The sequence below is a fragment of the Notamacropus eugenii genome, chromosome 5, assembly GCF_028372415.1.
Source record: "Notamacropus eugenii isolate mMacEug1 chromosome 5, mMacEug1.pri_v2, whole genome shotgun sequence".
NCBI lineage: Eukaryota > Metazoa > Chordata > Mammalia > Diprotodontia > Macropodidae > Notamacropus > Notamacropus eugenii.
In genome coordinates this window covers 184,505,909-184,520,387 of record NC_092876.1, presented here as the reverse complement: position 1 = coordinate 184,520,387, position 14,479 = coordinate 184,505,909, and the positions used below count along the sequence as shown (strand labels likewise).

Here is a 14,479-nt window from a genome sequence, read left to right as displayed (position 1 = left end):
ACATACACACATGGTCTTACCGTTGATCCTGCCATCACCCATATATGTACCACTTCCACATTCATGACCTTTGAAATTTTCCTATCTAATCACACTCTGTTGACATTGTATTTCTCCCTCTGCCTTCCAATCCTAAATCTACTTAAATCTCCAATACTAAATCTTGTCTTTATTGTTGACCTCCAGTCCATTGACACCTCAGTTCTCTCTTTTGTACCAGCTACACTCTCCTACTTTTGCTGTCTTGACCCATTGGTGAACCAGTTCAGCTCTACACTGTTTTCTTCTCTTGAGTCCCTGGCCTCTTTATATTACCATTTGTACCCTGCCAAACCTTAGCCTTGGATCACTCCTACTATCTGCTGCTTTTGCTCATACATGTGTGTTGCTGAACAGAAGTGAAGAAAATAATGCAACTCTTTTGAGTTGGCTCAGTATAAATTTATATTATATAACCTCAACTGGGCCCTAACTGCTGTTAGGCAGTTCTTTTACACCTCTCTAATTAATTTACTGGGCAGCTAAGACAGCTCAGTGGATAGAGTACCAAGCCTGGGGTCAGGAATATTCTTCCTCTGTTATATCTTACCTGCGACACTTCTTAGCCGTGACCCTCAGCAAGTCACTTAACCCTGTTTGCCTCAGTTCCTCATCTGTAAAATGAGCTGGAGAGGGAATGGCAAAGCACTCCAGTGTCTTTGCCAGGAATACCCCAAATGGTATTGCAAAGAATTGCACGTGACTGAAATGAATGAACAACAGAAAATTAACTCTCTGTCCCACTCACCACAGCAGCTCTTCCAAATGTTTTTATAAAGCCTCCTATGGCTCCCCTTCCCCCTTCCCTCAGAACTGAAAACCTCGCATCTTGTTTTATTGAAAAAATTGATGCCTTTCACTGAGAGCTCTGTCTTCTCCCTTCCTCCTTATCTCACATCAGCCAGATGCCTTCTCTCCTGTCTCCTCTTTCACCTCATTTCAGACGAAGAGGTGGCCTTTCTCCTCACCAGGGCCACTCCCTCTTCATACATAAGTGATCCCCTTTCTTCCTGTCTTCCCCTGCAGGTTGCCCCCTTCTGGTATCTCCACTCTTATTTGTCTTCAATCTCTCCCTTTCTTCTGGTTCCTTCCCTATTGCCTACAAACATGCCCATATCTTCTACATTTTTAGAAAGCCCTCACTTGATCCATCCATCCCAACTAGCTCTTGTCCCATATCTCTCTTCCCTTTTTTGGCCAAACTTGAGAAGGATGTCTGCAGGGTATCTTTGCATTCTCTTCTTAAATCTGTGTGATCTGTCTTCTGACCTCATTGTTCAACTGAAATGGCTGTCTCCAAAATTACCAGTGATTTTCTAATTGCCAAATCCAGTGGTCTTTTCTCAGTCTTCTTGACCTACCTGCAGCCTTTAACACTGTCAGTCATCCTCTTGTTCTTGATAACTCTACTCTTTCTAGGTTTTCAAGATACTCCTTTCTCCTGGTTTTTCTCCTGTCAGTCTGACAGCTTCTGTTCAGTCTCCTTTGCTGGATTTTCATCCAGGTCGTTCCTGTTAAATGCTTCACAGTTCATCCAGGACTCTCTTCTCTTTTCTCTCTTAACTCATTCCCTTAGTGATCTCATTAGCCCCCATGAATTGATTCAGTTATCATCTCTATCTTGATTCTCAAATCTCCATATAACCTGATCTCTCTGCTAACCTCCAGCCTTAAATCTCCAACTGCCTATTAGACATCTCAAACTAGATATCCTATAAACATCTTAAATTCAACATGCCCCGAACTGAGCCCATTATTTTTACCCCTAAACCCTTTCCCCTTCTGAACTTCTCTGTTGTCACCACAATTCTCCTAGTCCCCCAGCCTCAAAACCTAGGTGTCATCTTCAACTCCTCGCCCTTTCTCACTGTTCATATACAGTCTGTTGCCAAAGGCTGTCAATTATATGTTTGTGACATCTCTCGGTTATGCCCTCTTCACCCTTCTGATAACTACCATTACCCTGTTGTGATGATCCTTCATCTGATGGCTGCTGATCTGTTGCAATGACCTTTTGGTAGGTATGTCTGCCTCCAGTCTCTTCCCACTCCAATCCATCTTCCACTCAGCCATCAGTGATTTTCCTAAAGTTCAGGTCTGACCATGTCACTTCCCTACTTAGTAAACTCTAGTAGCTCTCTGTTGCATCCAGGATCAATTATAAAGTCCTGTAGTTAGCTTTCAAAACCCTTCATAAACTAGGGCTCCCTTCCCTGCCACTTTTACAATCTTCTTATACCCTATACCCCACTATGTACTGTTTGATCCAGTGATAGTGGCTTCCTTCCTGTTCCATGAACAAGATGCTTCATCTCCAGGCATTTCTCTGGCTGTTCACCTGTGTCTGGAATGCTCTCCCTCCTCATCTCTGGCTCCAGGCTTCTTTGGCTTCCTTTAAAACCTAAGTAAAATCACCTTCTGTAAGAAGCATTTCCCAACCCCTCTTAATTCTAGTACCTTGCCTTTGTTAATTATTTTGTATTTATCTTTTAAATAGCTTGTTTGTACATAGTTGTTTGTATGTTGTTTCCCCCTTTACTTTTGGGAGCTCCTTGAGATCAGGGACTGTTTTTCGTTTTTCTTTGTATGATCAGTCCTTAGCTCAGTACCTGGCAGTACTTAATAAATATTTATGACTAATTTATTGTGAATCCTTTTTTGGACTGGGAGGGTAGACCATGTTAATTATGTAAGACTCTACCATTAAGTAAATTACACCTCTAATACAGGGACCAGGACTTTGTAGCTCTCAGCATAATGTCTAACATCATCCCAAGCATAATTAGAGGTGGTTAATAACATTTTCTAATAATGAACAGAGGGGTAAAAATGTTTTGTTTTTTTGCCACAAATACAAATTTTCTAACTTTTCTTAATTCTGGACAGGTCATTTTCACATAAAAGAATATTGGTACCTAAAACATGCTGTGAATCTGAGATGGAGGAGAAGGATTATGATACAGAAAGGAATTTGGGGAAGTAGGGAAAAGAAAAAAAACCAGCCAGGAAGAATAACTTTTCCTCCCTTCTCCCTGTTCTATTTCCCTTGCTAACAAATAATCCATCTCCAAATTCAGCCTCCCACATTCTGAGATTCTATTCAAAATCTAGTTTGACTGTGAAACTATATTTTTCTTATCTCCTAAAAGAGCAGTCAGACTCTAGAAGTCAATATGTTCTCCTTTCCATAGCCTAAAAAAACCAGATTTTTTTTTTTTTAATTTGCCTTAAATATACTTAAGGTAGGAGGCAGCTAGACAGCTCAGTGGATAGAGCACTGGGTCTGGAGTCATAAAGACCTGAGCTCAAATCTGGCCTCACATACTGAACTCTGTGATCCTGGGCAAGTCACTTAACCTCTTTTTCCCTTAATCTACTGGAGAAGCAAATGGCAAATCACTCCAATATCTTTGCCAAGAAACCCCATGGATAGTATGGTCCATGGGGTTACAAAGAGTTGAACATGACTGAACAATTATATTCAAAGTTTTCCATAAGGCTGTTTGCTCATGAAGATTTCACAGTGAGGTAACAGGCAGCAGTGGCAAAGGGATGAATTTGTTTTGAAACCAGATTGATTTCATTAGGCTCTGGCAATGTATAAGTTTGCATGGTAGCTGTAACTGATCTCATGTCAAATTGACCTTTAGCAATGTATTCTTACTATGAAATGTTGAGCTAGTTTCCCTTGAGTCCACTAGGTGGTACCATTGCAGCACCATACTAGCAGTTGTTCCTAAAGGAATAAATTGCCCATTTCCAGGAGGGACTTAGCAGATCTCTGCTTTAGTCTGGCATATAGAATTTAGCCTAGGAGAAAATCTAAACTAGGTTATATTTTGCTACCTCTTCGTAAATATGAAAATGATAAGAGATCTCTTTCTGGCCTTCTAATACTGTTAAAAAATGAACTTTATATCTTAAGCAGAATGGTACTCCTTGCTTAGGTTTAACTACTTCTGTAGGATAAAATAACTCTGAATCTTCCAGGGTCTGTAGATAAGTGGAGTTCCTATTTCTTTTTCTGTCCATATTCATTGCTCTGTTAAGCTATTGAGTTTTATTATAAGATTCTATATTTAATAATCTAGTCACCTGCAAAACAAAAAGGTTATTTTGAAAAATTTCATCTGAAAAAGACAGTACTGTAATCAATACCTCCCTTTCCTTAGTTTGCCAAAGAATCAGGTTTTGAAAGTTTAGTCCAAGTTGGAATTTGAGCCTTTAAAAAACCAACCCTGTGTATAATGTCAAGGGATCAAAGCTGGATGGCACACACCACCTGTAGCTCCTAGAAACTCATATTGAGGTGGTTGACTGACTCAGCTTTTGTTTTAGATCTGAATTTTCTATATGAAGCCAGCCTTTTAACAATTAATGTTGTTAGTTTTATTTATTTTGATGATTCTTTAAATGAACTACTAACTAAGGGATAGATTTGCAGGTTGTATGAAAGCCTCCTAATAGCTACTTATTCTCTTGAATTTGTATATGAATAGATTAACATTTGATATTCCAAGCATAGGCCGAATAAGGACTCTTCTTATGGAAATAGTATAGATGATTCTGAGAACCAATAGTAGTTCATATAAGTTACTTTAAATTTCAAGAGTGGATTTCCTGTTCTTCCAGATTTAACAGTGGTATGACCTAGCCACTGTTATTTAGGGAAAAAGCAAATATTATTACAACATGATGAACTAGACTATAATAAAACATTATAGCTCAGTGAACTGTATGTGAGGAATTTTTGATGAAACCTTGTCAAGACCTAAGACTTTTTTCATCTCTACTTTATCAATCATCTTTAACTGCTTGACAAGGGAGATCTCTCTTTAGGAATCCAATTCTTCTCTGCCAAAATGTCACTGTTTCTTTTGAGAGTTCCCAAGCTCACAACATTAGTATTATTATCCTTGATTCTTCACTATCTCTTGCACCATATGTCCAGACAGCAATTTGCCTAATCTTGTTCTACCTTCATAATATCTTGTTTTCTCAACTCATATAGCCATCACCCCAGTGTAATGTCACCTGGACTATTGCAATAACCTTCTGATTGGCCATCAAGACTCAGATCTCTCCCTCTGTGAGTCCATTCTCTACATAGATGCCAAAGTTATATTTTAAAAAATAATAATAAGAGCATCTACTATGTGCCGAGCACTATGCTAGCACTGCTTCACAAATACTGTCTCTTCTGATAAAGGACAGGTCTGACTGTCCCTTTCTTGCTTAATAAATTCCTCCCTTTTGCCTCTAGGATCAAATGTTATTTAAAGCCCTTGACCACCCAACCCTAATCTACCTTTTCAAATAATACATTACTTTCTTTCTCTTATTCTTTAGTATAGCCAAACTGGCATCATTATTGTTGTCACACACACAATACTCCCATCTTCTCACTCCCTGCCTTTGTACTGACTGTCCCACATACCTGGAGTGCATTCCCCATCTTAATTCCACTTCTCAGAGTCCTTTCCTTCAGCTTGTTTAAGCAATACCTTCTACATGGAGCCTTTCCTATTCCCTCAACCCCCAGCTTCCATTGCCCTTCCCTCAAGAAAATTACTGTGTTTATTTTGTATACATTTATTTATATACATGTTGTCTCCCAACAGAATGTAAATCCTGTCAGGACAGAGGCTATTTAATGTCTGTCTTTGTATACCCAGCTCTTAGCACAATGAATGATACCTGGTAGGCATTTCATAAATGGTTGTCCATTGACTGATTGATTGCCATACAGGTCTGGCTAAGGACAGCATGTTTTATCTAGGATCTACTGACTAGCTGTTGTTGCATCAGATGACTGTTTCATATTGGCTTTAACTGTATTTTTTTCCCATGGATTTCTCTTCATTTCAATAGCATTACATTCTTGTCCTCCCACCACGCTCCCCAGTTATTTCCTATTTGTTAGGTGAATACTCAGCTTTTGGTTACGGATGTAGATTACCTGCTCCATATTTTTTTTACCTATTCAGTTTTCCAGTATGTTTATGAGCCACATCTCCACACTACTGATTATGTATACAAAGAATGTAAATTGATTTTAATATTAACGTAAGGAAAAACATTAGGAAGTTAAATTTCCAGAAAAATTCCAATGCATTCCAAAGCCATAGGAATTTTTTTTTGGATTTACCATGCCTTTGCTCCCCCTCCATTAAATTAACATTGACAGTTGAGAGTATAAACCATTTGAATTCTCTGTGGAAATTTCATTTACACCTTTGAAGTGAAAGCTATACATTGATTCAGATTAGGTAGATGGAGTAAGGCCACTGTTTTCATTGTATGCAAGTGAAATTTTCTGATTTGACATAGATTGGTAGGTGAAAGAGGCTCCCAGGATACTGTTTTTACGTTGGGACATAGGCATAGCAACTACCCCTACAAATCCAGTGCCCTCATTAAAAAACACACTGTGTTCTCTGCGCAAAGCAGAATTGCAGTAGCTCTAAAGAAAGATGAGATGTGCAAGTTTAGAGACATCTCTGTTCCAAATGTTCATATGGACAGTTTCTGCCTGACCTATGGCAGAGCCTTCTAAGCTTGTACTGGTCTGATTACCCACAGTCAAACATACTGTATGTTGACCCTGACATATTCAAAAGACAACGATAAATCCAGTGGTTAAGGACAAGGTACCTTTCTAGAGCAGTGGTGTTAAGCTCAAATAGAAATAGGGACCACTAGTCTGTACATAAGGATTCCTGCAGACTATATATTGACTTAGTTTTAAAATATCATGTTATCTATGTTTTATTATAATTTTATTTATTTTGTTAAATATTTCCTAGTTACCTTCAGGTCTAGTTGGGGTCACACTTGGGAGTGTTGTGTCCTGTGGGCTATGTACTTGATTAGAGTCTTAAAGGAAGGTTATCCAGAATGTTAGAAACATGCTTGACACTAACAGGTATCAAGAAAAATTTATTACAGCAGAGTTCAGAGGAACTGAACGCCTTTGGCCAAAAGCAAGCTCAAACTCCCCCAGCTCGCGTTCCTCACTTAGGAAGGAAGAGCACTGAATATAGAAGCAAGAGGAGCTATATACCATTAGTTCAAGACAGATCCTCGCACCAGGAGACAGATTGGTCTGTTCTTCATTAGGTCACCATTTTCTCTACATGCCCATTACCTAACCACCCTTGGTGTGATCCCCCTCCCAAACATGCTTTGATATAGGACCTATGATCAGAAAATGGAGGGATAATTTTATGCAGGGTATGTCTGCTTATATATATTAGGTTCATTAAGCAAGTGCAATGAAGAAAAGCTTTCTCCAGGTTATTCCCCATCATATTCCCTGACTGGTTCAGGCTAGTTTCAGGGCTGGATCTTCTTATAAAAAATTTTGTGATTTTTTTGAAGGCCACTGTCTGTCTTCTGATTGGTTGAGTCCAATTACAGTCAGCTTTCTTATTATCCGATTTATTTTCAGTGACTTCATCAACTAATAACTTCTGTGGAAACTTAACTTTTTGCTGTCTCTCACAAGAATATCAGCCGATCATATCTGATAGCAGAGTGGGACATGAGATGTGGAGATGGACTCTGAGATGTTCGTGTGCAGATAACAGTGCTGCTCTTGCCACTTTAAGGCTTTGTCATTGAAATTGAGGGAGATTATCCTACTCCAGTTTGACCTTACCACCAGCAAGGAGAGATAAAGGAGGAGAGGGTTATAACTAGCATCACTCTCCTTGTATTTTTGATTAGTTAATTTTAAGCATTCTTTGTTTTTAAATTGTGAGTTCCAAATTCTGTCCCTCTCTTACCCATTTTTTTTCTTTTTTGTGAGGAAGCATAATATATGCAGTGCTTCTGTGAGGTGATCACTGATCCTACTGGCTCCAATTCAATTTAGTTGTGATTAGAGTGTTACTTGGAAAAAGAATATTAAGAATGAAGAACTATATAGCTAATCTGTAATCTTTCAAAGATTCCTGCAGTGGGTTTTATTTGAATTACTTTTTTGATTCACATTGTTGTGGACATTAAGCTCAAAATGGAGGGGAAAAGGCCCAGGTTTTCTGACTCAAGTCATCCCTATAACTGTAACAGCTGTAATGACAAGCAGCTTCTGCTTATTGAAGTAGGGGTTTTTTTGGTTTGTTTTTGTTTTGGGTTTTTTTTTTGTTTTTTGAAGTGTGGCTGAATAATAATAGGCTGTTAAAATTTTGGAAGGAAACCTGGCAGGGAAAAATCTTCACTCTGACCTTGATTTCCAAAAAGGGAAGTTGTAGAGAGACAGGCAAAATGAGCTAAATTTGTATCTTCCTTTTGATCTGAAGCAGCAGGGCACCCTTAGGGATAGACAGGATGCAGCATGTACCAGACAGGTCTTTAAACTCCCTCAACCACCACCTCTTCTCATGGCAGACAGGCCAGCCTTGCTGAAGCCACAAGGCACCTGCAGAGAGGAATCAAGCCAACCTGGCCATGTCATCCTCCCAGGCAGGCCCTAGTGGAGAGAGCCCATAACTCTAGTCCTCAAAGCACTGCAAAATAGCAGTGCCCCTCAGACCACTAACCCAGCTTCCAGCCCAACCTTTGCAGCTACCGTAGGAGCAGCTCTTGTGGAGATTTGGCTTGGCTGGAACAGCCGCAGTGGTTGAGGACCAAAGAAGTGCTCACCACCAAATGGTTCACTATCAGAAAATGGACAAAATGTTTCTACCAGTGGAGATCCTAACTATCACAGAGCCCTTCTGTTTGACTTGCAGTTGAAACCTCCTATATGTACCTATTCTCTCTACCCTCTTATCCCACCCTGGATGAGAATGTGAACTCCTCAAGAGCAGGAACCAACTAGCCTTTCTATTACAATCCCAGAATTTAGCACAGTGTATTGTTGCCAATGGCAAGTGCTCAACAAATGCTTTTTTGTTCGTGCATTCATTCCTTTGAAGGTAACAGTGCTTCACTTGATAAAGGTCAACACTGCCTGTTGGAGAAGTATTTATTGGGTGAAAGTATAGTTATTCTTTGCCATCATACTTTCTATGTGCCTTGCAGAATCATCATGTCTTAGGTGGCTGTTTTTAAGTACTAAATGGACCTTTTCTGTTTGGTACCCCCTCTCTTTGCAGTTTTGGAGAATTCTGCCTGGCTCACCTCTTACTAAAGAGGAACCCTGGCATGTTCTTTCAGCATTTTATTGAGTGCATTTTCCACTTCAATAGTTATGAGAAGCATGAGAAATACAACAAATTCCCCCAGTCAGAGAGGTGAGTAAATCCAGTGTTAACTCTTTCTCAAATTATAGAAATTGGAGTATGTGTTCAGCTGTTTTCTGTGGAGTAATTAATTAGCCTTAAAGCCAAGCCTTTTTTTTTTTACATTTAAATTTACTTGAGGTGGTGGGAGGTGTAAGAATATACTTTGATACCACGTTTCTAAAGGAAATGCCTGTAATGGTATCCTATCAGTGTATTTGTGCATTAAGTTTATATGGTTTAAGTTGGACTTAAAATATCTTGTAAAGATCTGGGTTTTTGTGCACATATAAATCCATTGAAGTTCTGTTTTTGTCTTAGAGAAAAACAGCTCTTTTCATTGAAGGGAAAAAATAACAAAGAAAAACGCATGTGGATCTACAAGTTTCTACTAGAGAACTTCACAGATGAGCAGAGATTCAACATCACTTCAAAAATCAGCCTGAATATTTTGGGTATGCCTGGCATTTTTGGAATAGAATACATATTTAAAAATAAAAGCTGTACTGATAGTGGACTCTGCAGGTCCATAGCAGATATGAACCTCCTGCTGCAAGAAGACCGTTGCTTTTTTATTTTTCTTCCTAGCATCCACTAGTTCCCATTTCAGTCCGCCTGGCCTCCCCAGATGGACCTTCCTCAGGCTATAGCATTACACTCTTACTATGGTTTTACAGTGTTTTTAGAAATCTGATCTTTTGTGCTCTCTCTCAGCTTGCTTTGTAGATGGTGTTCTTCCCCTGGATATGGAAGCCAATGAATTGCTTTCAGATACATTTGAAGTTCTGAGTTCAAAGGAGATCAAACTGTTGGCAATGAGATCCAAACCAGATAACGATCTCCACATGGAAGATGATGAACTAGCCATGGCTAATGTAGTCATGCAGGAAGCACAGAAAAAATTAATTTCACAAGTGAGTATATCATATTCTCTCTTGTAATATATAGCCATAGAAATATACGGTGCATATAATTTAAAATAGTAAAAACTATTGGGACTAGTCCTGATTTTGCCACCTGTTAAGTTCTGTCTTACCAGATTACTTGTTCTCTGTGTGCCTTGCCCACCTTATAAAATGAAGCCAAAATTAATCCTATTTCCTGGATACTGAGAGTCCTTTTCAAATTGATGGTATATATGCAAAGGACATGAAATAACTTCAGGGGAGAAGTTAACAAGAATCATAGAGAACTGGAGCTCTGAAGAACCTTAGAGATCTTCTTATTCAGTCTCCTTATTTTATAACTGTTGTCTATTAAGTATGAAATAGTATTATGTCTAAAAGCTCAATGTACACACCTTAATTAAAAATACTTTCTTGCTAAAAAATGCTAACCATCATCTGAGCCCTCAGCAAGTCATTATCTTTTTGCTGGTGAAGGGTCTTGCTTTGATGTTGATGGCTGCTGACTACTCAGGATGATGTTTGCTGAAGGTTGGGGTGTCTGTGTCAGTATCTTAAATTAAGATAACAGTGAAGTTTTCCATATCAGTTGACTTTTAGGAAATATTTTTCTGTAGCATGTGATGCTGTTTGATAGCGTTTTACCCATAGTAGCATTTCTTTCAAAATTGGAATCAATCCTCTCAAACTTTACTGCTACTTTATCAACTAAGTTTATGTAATGTTCTTCAATATTGTTGTGTTTGATGTAATAAGGGAGGCCAAAGGAAGGATAGAGAAATGGGGCAACAACTGGTCTATGGAGCAGTCAGAACACATACATTCATTAATTAAGTTAACCATCTTATATGGGCATGATTTGTGGCATCCCATAAGAATTATAATACTAACATCAAGGAACACTGATCACAGATCACCATAACAGATATAATAATCATGAAAATTTTTGAAATATTGTGAAAATTGCCCAAGTGTGATGCAGAGACATGATGTGAGCACATGCTGTTGGAAAAATGGCACTAATAGACTTGCCCAAAGCAGGGTGCCACAGACCTTCAGTTTGAAAAAAAACATAGTGTCTGTGAAGCACAATAAAGTGAAGTGTAGCAAAATGAAGTATGCCTGTAACAAGTTAGTGACAGACTTGGGATTAGATAACTCATGTCTCTAGACTCCTAGTTCAATGTTCTTCTCACCATATCCTGACTCAGGAACATCTTCAGATTAAAGAGAAGAAATCGTCTTTGTGTTGAATGCTTTCCCACTATAACTATGTTTAATTCTAAGAATTTATGTGTAAAAAAATTTGAGGTTAGTAACCAATCTGAGTTATGAACTGTCAAGAAATGTTAAATTGTGTATTTATTAAGTGTTTATAGTAAACCTAGCACTCTGCTAGGTGCTTTGGAAAATACAAAGAACTTTAAAACTAGAGCGTAATCATTGAAAGTTTATATTTAGGACATTTTTGCTAGTAGCAAAATGAAAGTCTCTTTAGTTACCTGACATGAAACTTGTTTAATTTTATTTTATAGAAAAGAAACTTGATTAAGTGGGCTATATGTACAGCCAAGAGCTGAGGGTCAAGGTTTCTTTCTGAAGTGCTGTAGGACTTTTAAGAAGTCATTTTACCTCTTCCTGAAAGTTTCCTTATTTTAAAAATGAGAATAATATCAATCTTATTTTTCTTTCACCACCTTGTCTAAGTTTGTAAGATATGAAAAAAATCAACAACATTAAAAACAGTGGGGAAAGGTTCTGACATTCAGAAGTTTATAATTTAGAATATCTAAAACATAGTTACTGTATGACTACAGGTTCAGAAAAGGAATCTCATAGAAAATGTTCTTCCAGTTATCACTGCCCTGAAGTCAATGCTGGAACAGAATAAGATCCCGGCCTTGCGGGACCTCATGAACTATCTCAGGGTAAGTAAAAGCATTACACTTCTTCATTGATGCAAGATTACCAATGTGTTACTTGGAATCCCCTGGTAGTTTTGATGGGGTACACATAGGCCCTTAACGTGTTTCATAGTGTTTGTGAATGAAGCAGGCTGTTGTGTTTTGAAAGTGAAATTACCAGACCCAGCCACTTGCTGTTTCAGCTCAGACGCTGCCATTGACTGCTTTGAAGTTGAACTTTGTCTCTTCTGTACAATTGCTTTTATGGAAAGCTAAATCTCACACTATTAAACATGTCTTAAAGTGCTGTTCCAGGTCAGATTTGAGTATATCTCAACTGTTGATATAAAGCATAAGAGGTTTAACAAAAATCATGTGGTGTAACAAAAGGTCAAGAATTTAAAAGGAAATGTGAAAAAAAGTGGGAAAGAAGGGAGCCTAATAATTCACTATTCTACTCACAAAGCAGGAATTATCAAAACTATTTTGTACTGGTTAAAAAATAGGAAAGCTTATTGGTGGGGCAGATTAGGTACCCAAGACCTAGAAGCAAAAGAGCATAGCAGCATAGTATTAGATAGACCCAAAGACTTGAAGTTTTGGAATAAGAACTCATAACTGGAAAAATTGGAAAGCAATGTGGAAGAAATGAATTTTCGACCAGTAGCTCCCACCATGTACAAAGGTAAATTCCAAATGGATACGTGACTTAGAGATAAAAAGTCACATAAAACAAATTATAGAGGATCAAGAAAGAGATACCTTTCTGATCTATGGATAAAGAAAGAGTTTATGACCAAATAAACATTACAGAAAATAAAATAGACAGTCTTGATTATATAAAATGAAAAAAATTTACATAAACAAAATTAATACAGTTAAAATTGGAAGGAAAAAAAATTTGCACCAGATTTTTCTGATAAGGGTCTGACATCCAAGGTATCAAAGGAGCTGATGAAAACATATAAGAATAAGAGCCATTCCCTAAGAGGTAAATGATCTAAGTATATGAACAGGTATTTTTCAGAGGAAGAAATTCAAGCTATCAAAAGTGATATGAAAAAGTCCTCCAAATTATTATCAGAAAAATGCAAACTAAAACCATTCTGTACTTCTTTCTCCAATAGATATGTATTGAGAATTGAGTTTTCTTGGTTATTCCTCCCCTCAGACAATGACAAAGGCCAATATCCAAGTCAGTGGTAAGGACCAGTCTAAGTTCTTAAGGAATCAGCACTGTTTGCTCATAGGCACCCATTAGGTTATGATCAGTCAAGATGTAGTTGAAAGAGTGTTGGATCTGATGTCAGAGGATCCAGACTGCTACTTACTATCTATTAGTCCTAGCCATATCACTTAACTTCTTTTGACTTCAGTTTCCTTATTTCCTTCTTTCCTTCAGTTTTCTTATATAAGATGAAAGATTTGTACTTTCAAGCTTTATGTCTATAATTTTACAATCCTAAATACAAAATAATATGTATTCCTTAGTGACATATCGTTAATTAACCTGTATGTTTGCCTTTCAGCAGAATAAATCTTGTCATTGATGTTGTAAGAAGTAGTTGATAAAGATAAGTTAAAAAAAAATCAAAGAATGTTTTCTGGGTCTATTCCAGGAAATGATGCAAGATTATCGTGATGAAATCAAAGATTTTTTTGCAGTTGACAAACAACTGGCTTCAGAACTTGAGTATGATATGAAGAAATATGAGGAACAGTTGGCAAAGGAGCAAGAGCTGGCAGAACAAAGAAACGTAGAAAGAGCGGCTGAGATGTCAGGCACTCTAGCAGTAGCACAGGTAATGTAAGGGTCTCTGAATAAGACTAATCCTTCAGAACATAACAGGCAACTAAAGAATACCCAGTGAGTGATATGTACCAAATCCGGAATCAGAAATGTGTCCAACTAACAATACTTGGATATTTTCTGGGTACCATTTGGGTTTCTCATGACTACTGCGTTTCCACTTACAAGAACGTAAGCTACCTAGACTTCCTTTCAAGCTGAAGAGACACAGTAAGGAGCTGCTGAAGAATCTTGGGGGATGGGAGAGAGAAGAGGAGGTAGAGAATTAACACTCATTAGATCTTTATTATTTTGGTAGGTTGTAGAGGATGGATTTGAGAGGGGAGAAACTGAATGTCAGAAAGCTGACAGTTAATGTGGCCAGTTTGACAACAGGCAAGAGACCCACAAAGGCCTGACCTAGGCTCATTTCTTTTTTTTTTTTTTTTTTTTTTTGAACTCAGGTCTTTTTTATTTTTTATTTTTTTTTTCTTTTTTTTTCTTTCTTTTTTTTTTTTTATTTTGTAATGTTTAACAATCACTGCCATACAATTGCGATTTTATCCCTCCCCACCTACTCCCCACTACCCCCCTCCCTCCCCATGACTGCATACA

At 37.9% G+C, this 14,479-nt stretch overlaps 1 protein-coding gene across 4 annotated transcripts in view; it reads left to right on the top strand.

The window, feature by feature from the left end:
- NCAPD3 (non-SMC condensin II complex subunit D3) overlaps positions 1 to 14,479 on the top strand; it is a 126,703-nt gene that overhangs the window by 84,494 nt on the left and 27,730 nt on the right. For all 4 annotated transcript variants that reach the window (XM_072611630.1, XM_072611629.1, XM_072611627.1 and 1 more), the window contains 5 exons: positions 9,141 to 9,278; positions 9,588 to 9,721; positions 9,981 to 10,180; positions 11,989 to 12,099; positions 13,695 to 13,877. In XM_072611630.1, coding sequence (XP_072467731.1) covers positions 9,141 to 9,278; positions 9,588 to 9,721; positions 9,981 to 10,180; positions 11,989 to 12,099; positions 13,695 to 13,877 — 766 coding nt within the window. The remainder of the gene's footprint in view (positions 1 to 9,140; positions 9,279 to 9,587; positions 9,722 to 9,980; positions 10,181 to 11,988; positions 12,100 to 13,694; positions 13,878 to 14,479) is intronic.